This window comes from Melanerpes formicivorus, unplaced genomic scaffold (assembly GCF_026170545.1).
Source record: "Melanerpes formicivorus ecotype bairdi unplaced genomic scaffold, bMelFor1.0.p_v2 SCAF_6, whole genome shotgun sequence".
NCBI classification, from domain to species: domain Eukaryota; kingdom Metazoa; phylum Chordata; class Aves; order Piciformes; family Picidae; genus Melanerpes; species Melanerpes formicivorus.
Window position 1 is genome coordinate 17,878,187 of NW_027142358.1, and position 13,342 is coordinate 17,891,528.

The 13,342-nt window shown below is 37.6% G+C and overlaps 1 protein-coding gene across 2 annotated transcripts in view; it reads right to left on the reverse strand.

Annotated features, from left to right (window-relative positions):
* Nucleotides 1-13,342, reverse strand: part of RASGEF1A (RasGEF domain family member 1A) — a 160,755-nt gene that overhangs the window by 47,594 nt on the left and 99,819 nt on the right. Inside the window, exon 3 of one of the 2 annotated variants that reach the window (XM_068139946.1) lies at nucleotides 5,213-5,327. The exons of the other annotated variant lie outside the window; for it this stretch is intronic. Within the exon in view, the coding sequence (XP_067996047.1) occupies nucleotides 5,213-5,254 (42 nt within the window). The 5' untranslated portion in view covers nucleotides 5,255-5,327. The remainder of the gene's footprint in view (nucleotides 1-5,212; nucleotides 5,328-13,342) is intronic. 2 annotated transcript variants of the gene reach the window in all.

The window sequence follows — 13,342 nt, forward strand, 5'->3', positions numbered from 1 at the left end:
TAGCAGTTGTGAAAAGGATCACAGTAGCAACTTGGATTGTGTGTTTTCATAGGTACATTAAGTAATTACATTTTATGTAGGAGAAAGTCCTGGCTTGCTTTCTTTCCTTTTTTTTAAAATTTATTTGTTTCCCCCCCTCTTGATATGGTTTTTCTGCTCCCATGCAACTTAAATAGAGGCTCTAGATCCAATGCTCTGTGATGCTAAACTGGAATGAACTACACAATTCTTGTTCTGTTCTATGTTGCTTTGTCCTTTGAAGCATACAAGAAGCAGACATGGAAAGTAATGCTTCATGAGAGCTCTTGGTTCCCAGGCTATCATAGTGTGTGTTGTCTTGTCTCAGGTGGTGTTACTGAGTATGACAGATGTACTACAATTTTCCTACTACAAACAAAAAGAAATTATTGTACTTGTAGGATGCCAGTGGCTTAGCTGTTGCATTTTGCAAAGTTGTGTGAAGATAAGGAGGAGGGAGTACTTAGGAAAAATTGAACCATAGTTTTGGTGTATCTAAGAGGGGTGAGTGTTGTATGTGTGGGAGGCAAAGGTGTCAGGAAAAGGAGTGATATTTACTGAACTTATTGCTCAAGCTCCCTGTAGTTCCAGTGTGCCTACCTAATGGTGTTTGTAGAGCAGTAGATGTGTGAAAGAGGAAAAAAAAGACCTTATACTTAAAAAGGAAAAAATAAAGAAATCTCTAGCTCCTATTCTGTCTAAATCCAAAAACTTATTTAGCAGTTTGGAGTAGTTTTTTTGTCAGAACTGTCAAATCTGTCAGACTATATGAATGAAGGGCATGCATTACATTAGAAATGTTTAAACCCATTATGTAAAGCCTGTTGAAAATGTGTATAGCTATTGACCATTAGCTGAATGCCATCTGGTTCATTTGTACAGTTCTCTGTCTTGAAACATCAGCAGCTGTCCTGCACAAGTGTAATACCTAAAGCTAAACATACCACAGAAGACGATATAAGTCTCCACAGAGAGCACATTTACTTGCTGTTTCCTGTTTCAGGTTTTGTGAATGAAATGGGTTAGGCAGCACTTAAACTGTATTGTAATTTACTCCAATAAATCGAATAAGAATATTCCATAAATCATTTTCATGCTACTGAGCTGCCAAAAGCTAACTACGGTGAAGGTAATATTTAGTTGTTAAATTTAGGATTAATGGGTTAAGATGCATAGTTAGTAAAAATCATCACTTGTCACATCTATGCCAGTCCCATGAGCTATAACCGGCTTGGACATCTCTTTTGTTCCAGCCATTTCAGTTTGCTTTTCTGCTCTGCAGAATTTCCCAGGAGACGTGATGGGTCAGTAACAGGCCAAAGGAGGACTTCAGACCTAATCTAGTCAATAGTGTAACAAAAGTAATGAAAGAAACTATGTCACCTTGGAATCCCATTTTATCAGCTCAGCTCCTAATGGGATTTGACAGCAAAGTTGATTTGTGTCTCCTTAGGACAGAATTTGTGCAAGGGCTTGTGCAAGGATGGCTGTGTGGCAAAGGGTAATCTAACTTCATGACGACTGCAGCTAAAAGCTGACGCTAAAGGTTCTTACACAGTGAATCAAATAATTATTTTTATTACCTTCATTTTCTGTGTATGCATTTATGTTTTCAGCTACTCTAACATATTATCTTTGTTAAAAGAGAAGGTAACTTTTTAAGAACCTTCACAGTTAAACGGAAATTGTTTTCACAAATTAGAGAGCAGTAGTCACTGGCTTTAATACACATTCCAGGCATGAAGTTGCATTTCAGTTCTCTGTAATGGTTTTATATTTTATTTTGAATTGTCCCTTTTTGCAATCACATACAACTAGATATGTGACATTTCTGTGAGACTGGAGTCAATGCATTTGCTTGTGCTGTCCCTTTACCCTAAATTTCTGCCTCAGGATGAATGGTAATTGCTATAAAAATGCTCTCGTAGATAGAAACTCCATGACCATTTGGATATTTGGAGAAATATAACTAATATAAGTGTTGGTCAAGAAGCTCTTGTATCTTACTCTTTTTCATTGAGGAGATAATCTTTAATACTTTTTTTTTTTTCCCCTCCATGCATAATGTTTTAACATGAAAAATTATATTGCTTGTCCACTAAATTAAGAGCAAGTTTTCTGAATCTCATTTTCAATTATTGAAGTTTTCTATGTGAGGATTTCCATAAATTGCCTTGATATGTAAATAGTGGAGTAAAGCTGCCTTATACTTTTTACTAATCCTGCAATTACATTCTGTAGAATCTTTTTACTTTCCTGTAATATGAAGCTAAGCCCTCCACTCACCTACTCCTTTACATAAACAATGCACTAAGAATTATGGACATGACAGCTAAATCCCAGATGTAGTAGCTGTGTGCTATTGCTGCTCCCTGTTTCTTTCTAATGAGCTGTAAGTAGTGCAATATCTTATTAGTTAATTTGAAAGTCATTTCTCAAGGGATTGCATGGCTTATGTGCATCAGGTCGCTACCAATCCACTTAAAGCTTAAATTCACCAGACTGAGAAACAGTGTGGGACTGGATCTTATTTGCTGCAGTAGAAACATTAATTTCCCTGTAAAGTACCAGGATAGCATTTTTGATCTAGCAGAATCTGTGCTGGAAATGCTCCTGAACCACAGTTTCTGGGGACAGTGAATCCTATGTCTCTGAAAATAAGAGCTCTCACCAAATATTTGCTTGTATTTTAAATCTACCAAACCCTGCTATTTCTGCGATCTTACAGAAAATGTTTTCTTACTCTGCTGCATAAGCTAACAAAAGGCATATTTTGTTGACATTAAAATGCCCTGTTTCTTTTGAAATTTCAGTGTTGTTACTGTTCTTTTTTTAATTAACTTGGACAAATGCTGGCCTTTGTCTAAAATACCTGAAACTTGATTATTGATGATCTCAGAAGCAGTGCTTGAATTTGGGATGGGCTCACCCTAAAAGGCGAATTCAAACATAGCTGGAAAGTTGAACTTTCATACTGTGTTTAGGGCTTTTGGGTTACTGCATCATTTTAAGCCTGCTTGCACATTACTGAAACCATCTCACTTGGTGAATATTCTTTCAAATAGATGTTTCTGTTTCATCTGGTATTTTGCTCAAGAGGAAAAATAAAACTATTTAGCAAAACAACATGAAATTTCAACCTCTGTTTCCATTGTTCCACAACAGCATTGTATAAAGCCACCAGCACATAATCTTCCTTATGGATAGCATAAGTTCATTACATAGGAGCTAAGTATCACCTAATGCACAGAAAAAAACAGTGAATTTATAAACTGTGTCACAATTTTAAATGTGCTTTCTCTGTATTTAACTACATTGACTCAATTATACATGATTATATGGCTCTCAGTGGCTGAACTCTGCCATCCCTGTAACAGCACCACCTAGCACAGAGGATGCTCCCACTGTAGTTAGCCCAGGTGTGCTTTTGCCTTTTAAAGTATCAGCAGCACACTGGAAGAGATAGTATACAGAACTATGTTGAACTTACCAGTGTCTCAAGGACCATGTCTTCTTACAGCTGGGGCACCTTTTGTGTCAATCTGTCCCTGCTTTTTGCTGCCACGTACACAAAGAGCTACTTCACCACTTCTCTTCCACGTCTATCTTCAGGCAAAGTATGCTGGGGACTGTGGTGAGCCTTGTGTTTTCCATTACAATTATACCCCAGAAAAAATGAAAGTACTACAGGAGGTAGTGCACGAGAGGAAGTTCTGAATCTCAGCCTTATGCTACGTAAGTGTCATGTGAAAGGCTGCTGGGTGGTGACTGGGAACTTCCATTCTTCTCTTTCAGCTGTAGTGAAACCATGGTTGTTTTGCTGTTTTCTCTACATACAGAGTTACAGGAATTGATATGCTGGTTAAGATGGGTGTACAGATGTTGCAAAAGAAAGGAAAGGTTTTGGGCAGGCATTTCTAACTGGCTGCTTTCTTATGGCATTGCTGCTAAAATGTCTCCCCAATTCTGTTTTCTCTTTGAAATTATTTTAGAGCAGCATCTCTCAAGTATCTCAGTTTTGTCCTTTTTTAAAAAAATATATATAAAAATTTCTACAAACCTATCTGGAAATTTTCTGCAGTGTGTTCTATGGAAATCTGACAGCCAGGAATCAGCACTCTGAAATTACACTCATATTTTGTTTTGTATTTTAATAGTAATTTTTTATTTGACCATTCTTTGGACTTGATTTTTGTGCATTACTGTCCACAGTATACCAGTCATTACTCAGAGGCTCAGTTAAATACTTTGGGAAAATACTATGTGTATTCTGTTGGGAAAGCTGAATTGGTTTCCCAAATGGTATTATATCCTTAGTCAGTAAAATAATAAGACCGAAGGATTTCACTATTTTTCATCTGTGCCTACAGTGTGAAATCTCCCAAGTAAGGCAAATCAGGAATAAGGAATTTTCTGCGTAGGTAACGTTTTTAGTTGACGAAGACTGTGTGTCAGTTGGTATTTTGTTTTGTTTTGGGTTTGTATAATGGTAGAGAAAAGCTAGAGGCTAGAGAAACTGAACAATTGGCAAAAGAAATGAGGAATAAAGCACAGAGGTGATTGCACAAGATGATGACATACCTTTTTGGAAATGGAGCTGGCATTTCCATAGAGAAAATGTGGAGAAATAGCTTAGAAAAGAGAAAGTAATGAGATGGGGACATGATCATATACCAGTGAAACATTTTTGAAAGATGTTAGTGGAATATATTTGATCTTGGAGGAGCTATGGTATCCAAGATGAACGGTAGTAATGTATAAGAAGGATCTGACTTTTACAAGTGTTGCGTGTATTTAGATGGGATCTGAGAAGTGGATAACGGGGAACACCTAAGTCCTTTAATCAGAAATCTGTCCAAAGGGGTGGAAGGAGAGGATGAGTGGAATGTGTGGGAATAAAGGGGTTTTGAAAGCAAATATTAACCATACTGAATTTTGCAATGAATTATTGCCCCTGTTAAGTGTTTTTGCCTGCATTTCCTAATGCACAGTTTGGCCTCAAATAGTTCCAAGGTTCTTCTGTACCTGCTTACAGAAGCTTCTAATGCCTGAACTAATTTTTATTTAAGTCTAAGGCTGCCCAGTGTGATTTCTTAACACTATAAATTACTAACTATAAATTATCCTGCACAAGTGCTTTCAAATAGAAAAGGAACTTCTATGTAAGAATCATTAAAAGTAAAATAATACTTACTTTGCATTTCTTTACAGCTGCATTGCACAGTGGTTCTGCCATCCAGCCTTTCCCAGTGGATGGACTTCTAGCTATTTCACTCTATGATTTTTGTCATGTGTCTTGCCTCCTTCCCCTTAAAATGACAAGTGAAATGAATTACTATTCAGAATATGCTATTGTTTTCTACTAAAATGCATTGTAATATCAGAATAAAATTTGACATGCATAATTTTAGAGAGAGAAGGGTCATAAGAAGGAGTAAATAGTACAAATTATGATTTTATTATTTTTTTTAAAAAAGGAAAAGGCAGAATTTTAAATACTATCTGCCAAGAAAACGGTATAAGGAATTAAAGGACTAAATGTTCACATAATTGTACCTTCAAGGCTGAATTTTCTAAAGTGATTCAATGTCATCACTGTATTTTGTTTTCTCTTGGTGCTTGATCAGTCTCCTAATTTAAATCAACTTCTAAAAAATTTCTAGTGCTCCTGTAGTCTCAGTTAATCTATGGGTTGTTCTAAATCAAAGTAACCATCTCTTTTCAAAGCAAAATCTGATTTCTTTGATTTTTCATTATGCAAACATAAGGAAATACAGGAAGTAAACAAGAAACAGGAAGAATGCAATTCTGAGCTGGATGTACATTGTTCTGCTACTTTATGGTACAAGGTGTTTCTTCTTTATTAGTACTATTGGAGAAATGCTGCTTCACTTCCATGCAAACAGCTGCAGACTGCCTGGAATTGAAGTGAAAATGGGATTTTTTTTCTTTATAGTAGGGGGATTTAAAAAAAATATAAAAATCTATAAATATGTTCCCGATTCAGGAAAGCTTCTCCAATGACTTTGAGGATGAAGATAAGTCCCATATAAATAATTCAATGATGTTCTGGCAGTCCTTCCAAGCTCTGCTGCAGATGCCATCAGAATCTAATGCTGCAGGAGAGCACAATTGTGTTTAGATTGTGTTATTAGTGAACATGGTTACCAGGAAGCCAGCTATGTTTATGCAGCTTCCTTCTAATTATTTTTTTTTTCCCCCCAAGTAAAGCCTAAAGTGCTCTAAACCTAACGTGCCCTAGTACTAAAGGTACAGACTTGCATTGTAGGGTATCTCCTTTTGCTTTGACAAATTAGCCCAGCGTGGGACATGCAACATCTTGCCTGAGATTCAGAGAATTCCTCTTAATACCATGGCATAAATGAGATCCATGTGCAGTTACTGAGCAGTCTGTCTTGACCTTCAACTTTATCTAGCTGTGACCTTTTGTAGTTGCTACCTTGTGAATTAGGCGTAGGCTTAATCTGTCATTTCTTATTGCAACTCTTGCAGTCACATATCACACCAAAAGACTGAATGGGCTTGGCTTTGGTAGAAAGTGCATGTGTCCATATGAGGTTAAACTAGGCTGTGACCTCAAAAAGCTGCAGGCAGACAGCTTCCCTTTTTGTTAAGAGAGCCACTTCCTGCTAGCACTGATAGTTCAACATACCTCTGGGTATGTAAAGTGGAAACCCCCATCATCCTCGGAACTCTATGTAGTGGAATGTACAGTAAGTGTAAAACCATAATGGTATGTTTATTTTTAGACAAGAAGGAAATTACTGTGGGAGTGAAGTGTGTTCTCATGGGGTTTTTTCACTGTCCACTCAGTTACTTGTATACAGTGGTTTGGAGGGAAAGACAAAAATAGCTAATGAAATCCTGAAGAAATTGAATGTTGGGGGGTATTTTTGCAGGGCTTGGCGATTTTTTCCTGATAAAAAACAACTGTATAATTTAGTCTAGGTGATTCTACTCCAGCAGGGGGTTTGGATTAGATGAACTTGAGTCACTTCCAGCTACTGCCATTCTGTGTTTTTGTAACAGAACTGTTACTGGATTTGTATTGCTTTTGCCATAAAGGAGAATATCAAGCAGTATGGTCTGATATGAGATGGGTAGCACCTAGTCCTAGGAAATATGGTTATAAATCTGTTATTCTTTTACTCTACCAAGGAAGGGATTTTCAAGGATTGCAGGAACTAAGCAATTTTTGTTGTTGAAATTTTTTATTTTGAATGTAAACTTGGAATAGTTAAAAGAATAGTAATGACTCTTGTTTCATTTATTGAGCAGTGAAGATTTTGTGGATATACTTTTTAGTCTTATTTAAAGTATATGGGAAATAGTACAATGTTCCCTTTCAGTTTTATTTAAAGTAGGAAAGAGGAAGCACTCTAAAAAAGGCCCAGAATATCACTGCATAATATTTGATTTGTGGCATTCTGAAGATTGTATTTGATTGCCCAGTACAACTGAAACAAAGCACTGGTGAGAAATTTTGTGCTTGAAAGCAGCTTCCATATTTGAAAGATAACTTCTTCTGATAATCATGACAACAGGATGGAAACTAGGTTTGGTTATGTTGGTCAATGTTAAACTTTGAAAATATAATACACCTGGAAAGGTATCAGAAAAACATACTATCAGTCATAAGCTATGTCTCAAGATTTCCCTTTAAAAGGGAGATAAATTTCCCTTTAACTATTTCTGGTACATTGCTCCTAGGTTAATGGCTAGCAAAGGAAGAGAAAATTCTTCATTTCTTACAATTCTGTAGGAGCACATCTTCACTGTGCAGAGGAGAATATTCAGTGTTGCTTTGAGTTGCTGCCTGCATGCAGTGCAGATCAATGCTGCCAGAAGCACTTACGTGTGGAAATAGCAGCATTAACCCAATATTGTGCCAAGGCTTTACAGCCAAGAGTGAGACTTAGGTCTGTAGAGCTAATTGCAATATTTAGACTCTTTAAAAAATTGACAAAAGATAATGGTCAAAATTCACTCTGACAGTCATATGCGTGTAGATGACGATTCAGTGGTCCTACTTCTTTTCATAAAGCTTTGCAAAGTGGCCCCAGGGATGTTGTGTTTTAGCGTCAGGCTTTATCTGCAGCTCCTGTTTCATGCAAAAAGGCGCTTATACACTCGAACCTTTGTTGCTTCCTGTGATGCCTGTTCAATTACGTACACAAGTTTTAAAAAGCATGGAGAGACGTGGACTGGTATGATTTCTTTCATACTGGTTTCATTGTGAACTTTTCTGTTGTTAAGCAAAGACACTGTGGATGTAGTAATTCCCATAGCTTTTTCTGTTGAAGATGTCATACTGATGTAGATGGCATTAAATAGTCTTATTACAGTGAGAATACTTCTCAGAAGGATATCATGTAAAATGAAGATGCCGGTCTTAGGCCATAAGCTGTATGGTCTCATCTCTGCCAGTGATCATCAAATATGAGCCAAACACAGCCACACTATAAATAATAACTAGTCATTATTTGTGTAAAGCTTTTAGGGTGGCAATTAATGTTTTGTCCACCTGAGAAAAGAATGGCTGTGTGTTGTTGATGGCAGAGTTTTGTCTATATTGGCAGTGCTGCATACTACAATCCCCTGCTCTCAAAGTGTTTAAAGAGATTATATCAGACTGTTGGTCCTTTACAAAGAAATGAGATGTTTTGATACCCATAATAGTTACAGAACATAGAGAAGGCATATAAGCACACTGACTAGCTATATGCAGGTAGTATAAATGATGTAAACTTGGGAGGGTCTGAAGACACATGTTGGGACAAACTCCATCTTCTGGTTTTGTCGTAGATTCTTATGTGAGCTGTGTGTTAGCTCCCTTGTCTCTGGTTTGATGTTCACATGGCTAAATTTGCCTTCATTCTTCTGATTTTTCTGAAACATTCTTGGAGAAATGGGAAATGGAATGCGTATTTTTCCATTTCTTAATTCTAATTTTGTTTTCACAAATGTCCTAATGAACACTTTTATTTCAGTGCTTCAAACTGGAAATGGACAAGTCTGTACTATGCCTTGCTGTTTCATTGTGTACAGCTTTTTATGATGCTGAATAAAGGGCTTAAATTGCTTAGTAGTAAGACTGATGCCTCTTTTTGGTGTGTTTTTGGTGTTTTTGGGGAGTTGGTTGGGTTTGTTTATTTGTTTAGAAGCATTTCTATTTGCAAGTCAGAAGGGGAAGTTTTGGCTGTAAATTTGCTGTACACTTTTAGGAAACAGGCTATTTACTGGGGATTTCCTTGTTGAAACAAATTGCTTGGCATGGGCTCAACACTTGCAAGATTTGAGCCAAATTCTTGGACCCTACCTCCATATTTTATCATCTTTCTAACACAAATATTTATATTCAGATCATACTGCAACATTGATTTCCTCTAAAAACAAGTATCACTGGTGAATCACTTGATATTTGCCTTAACGCAGAACCATCCTTTGTCTCTTATTAAGCACTCTCTGGTTTAAAAGTTGTTTGAAATGTGTGTGGAAGGGGTCTTTTGTCTGATTACAGGGGCTGTGTTTTGCTTTATTGATGTTCAGGTGGTTCTCAGTAGCTTGACTACTGAATGAAAGCAGTCAGTGTACGAGCTGATGATTTCAGCTATTATCTGTTGCCACAGTCTTGTTTTTTTTTTTTTTTTCTAATGCTCTTCAGTGTGTGTCCCAGAATAGAATGAGGATCTTCCAAAGAGCATGAGGCCTCAGATGGTCACCGCACGTGACCAAAGCAGAAGCTGTAGAAAAAGCAACTATCCTTAATTATGAAAGGAGAAACCCAGCAGCTCAAGTGACAAAATCCATCCTGGAAAGTACCAAACAATTTCTCACATAAATCTTCAGCATTTTTCTTGTTTACAGATAAATCCAAACTCTCCAATTACGAAACAGTTCTTACAGTCACAGTATGGGAATTGTTGTAAAAGGTATTTGAAAGTGATACTGTGAAAGAAGGTGAACAGATGTGAGAAACAGGAGTTACCCGGATTACAAAGGTAATGCGAAGGAGAGTGCAAGAACACTTCTGGAAAGAAGGGGAGCTGGTGTGACAGCCAGAATGTGTTTCAGTGGAAAGGGAGTGGAAAAAACCCAACTTGGACTTCACACACGTTATGTAGCCATTAGAAGTTGGACATATGTATTAAGAGTTTTAAATTCTCTGCTAATAAAATATTGTTGTTATGCTAATGCAGGCTTACAAAATAAGTGTGGTCGCTTCAAGATATGGGCTGAGGGCCAGCAGAGAGGGAACTCTGCTTCTAGCATGAATTACTGTGGTGGTGTTTTTCTGGTAGATACTGAAGGCCACTCTATGGAAGACTGACTTGAATGAATAAATAAAGCTTGTGGGACAGATGAGACACAAAAAAATGAATAGATCAAAGCCAGAACTTGGTCACCATTCTGCAGCACTACAGAAAATGCACCAGGTAAGCCATAGCCAGCAGAGTATCTAATGTTGTGTGCTGTGTACAGGAGAAAGAGCCCAATTCTTGGATATTAGGATAAAGTGGTGAAAGAAAATGTAAGACACTTAGCATTTAGAAGCCAAGAGGTTCATTTCATTCATCACATCCTTCTGATTTTGAGCATTTGCTTGAGCCCATTTTGTGTGTGTGTACTTCAGCATTCCTTTGTCACTCGATTTGGTTAGAAACATCCTCTGCCTCTTGTAGTTTATGCTTCTGGATGGAGGTTTTTTTTCTCTAAAGCTTAGGCTTCATGTCCTTGGGATAGTACTGGTATCCCACACTGTATTGTGGTAGCTGATTCATGTTATTAAGAAATTACTAATTCCTATTCATGGGACAAAGCCTTCTGTTTAAACCAACACCTTGCTTTTGAATTAGTTTAATGAAAGCTGGTGGGGTTTTTTAATTAGTTTAAAAGTATAATTGATACTGTCACAGCCTACTATAAACAGTTTAGGAGTTTTAGTGACAAATAGTAAACTATAATTTAGAGAAAGTTATCTTCAAAAGACCCCAAACACAAAAAAAAAGTAATCTTTCCTTCAAACGACTCTGCATCTTGTTACTCTCCTTTCTCATTACCAGTGGTTGACAGGGTAGCATATTTGAAGCTGAGACTTCTCATGACAGAAATCTCTCCATTTTCTGTTGGAAACACATTTCACTAGCACTGTATGCTTGCTGTCATGAGGAAAACAGGACCAAGACAGACACTTAATAATTACAAAAATGAGACCATCATGACCACAGAGACACAGGAGGAAAGAACCCCAAGCAAACAAAACCTGAAAAATCAGCCAAACAAAAAAACCCAAACCGAACCAAAAACCCACATCAAAACACCTAATGGCTACTGAAAATTAAGACCAGTACTTGTCTTTCCTTTGTGGTAACAATTACTTCGTATATCAGTTCTCAGCACCTGTCAGCAGTTCTCTCCATTTAGGTGTTCTTATGGTGCAAGGTAACATCTTTTGGGGACTTTGTTTTGGTTTTGCTGTCTTTCTAATTTATCTTATTTTCTTTTGGACATGTTTTCTCTGCCACTGATGATGAGAGGTGCAGGCACAGTGAGACCACCCAGAAGTGTTTTTCCCAACAGCAGTGACAAAAGGAAAAGGATCCCCAGGGTTGGCCCTCCTGCTCTCCCAGCCTTCAGTCTTGTACTTTGCTCAAGAGAATCAGCCTCAGTCTGGCAGTAACATGGTGAAGTTCAAAGGTGAACAGGCATCCTGGTTCCTGTCACTGAGCTTTTTTAGCAGAGTGTAATATCTACTCTTTGTCATATGCTCATCTATGCTTCAGGAGAAAGACATAAGTGTGACATGAGCAAACAAGCTGAACAGATGACGAATAAAAGTGAGAAATACAGTTTTTCTTTCCCCCCCTGATTATTTTAGGGATTTATTTTCACCAGTCCATGTGTTGGTTTATGCTTGCTATTCTAGCATGAGGTTTATGACAGTTGTATATCTGTTCTGATCACACTGCTTTGAAAGCCAGGGTGGCCACGATGAGCTGGCCACCAGAGAGGCTTCACTCAGCTGCTTAATTAATGTATGAGCTGATGTACCAGGTAAGTCATGTAGTTCTGGCCACTACTGTAGTCTGTAGAAAGTGTCAGAACCTAAGTTATATCTAAACAACATCTTTCATAAGAGTAAGTTACAAAATCACCATTAGAAATTTTTATTTTAACTTTCAGGTCCAAGAAGGTGTCAGTGTGTGAGCTCCTCAGCTGAATTAAATATTAATTCCATCAAAATCATCAAATAATCTGAAAACAAGGCTCAGTGCAATACAGTGATGTATACAGATAGATGACATTGGAGCCTTGTTCTGTACTGTCACTTGCCACAAACCTGCAGTCTGATTCTCACTCAAGAGCTGGCAATATGTCACCATGGATGGGCACAGAGAAATTTGCTGTAGGCAGTCTGGCTCGGAAATTCATGGAAAGCCCAGTCTGAGAGCCCTAGAAGGTTTCCGAGCTATTGTTTTGCTCACAGTGACAGGTCATGTGTGCTAAGATTCCAGATGACATCTGCCATATACCCAACTATTTTTTTCGCCCATTCTGCCCTGCTTGCACAGATACAGACTTTTATCCCACCCTCTGTCATATCTCAGGTACTTCACCAATCCTATTTGTGTACATTCACCTGGGTTTTTTTGCTTATGTGCCAAAATGAAGGCTTTGTGTAAGCTGTATTTCTGAAATTAGTGCTAACCATTTGAGAAGCAACTTTTGTCTGAGGGTTCTAAGGCGTGCTCCAAACAACCAATTAATCTTTGCTTTGGGGGAGCTGAAGTTTATATTGGGTCAGCTAGGCTACAGGATGTTACTTAAAACAGGTGTAAAGACTTACAATGCTCCTCTCAGAATAACAATAATTTAGTTCTCTTACTCTACAGATTGAGGAGGAATCAAAAAACAAGCAGTGCAAAAACTTATTTTTCACATAAGACAGTGAGCTCTCAGATTTGTGTCTGATGACATTCTTAACTAGTGCAAAACCCATGATGAAACTTGTGGCAATTCTGTCTCTGATCTTTCATCATTCTTTTGTAGGTAGATGTGGGACAACTCTTTCATGCAGAATTCCTGTAGAGATAATGCATAGTTTGTACAAGTGAAGACATTTCAAGCACCTTCTATCTTTCACTGAACTGAAAAGAGATTTCATTTAAAAAAAAATTTGCAATGATTATTTGTAATTCATTGTAGCTCTGTGAAAGTGAGTTGGCATTTCTTACAGATACATCAGTATGTGATCTCTTGTGGAAAGCCCACTTGCACTTAACAAGCCTAATGCAATTACATC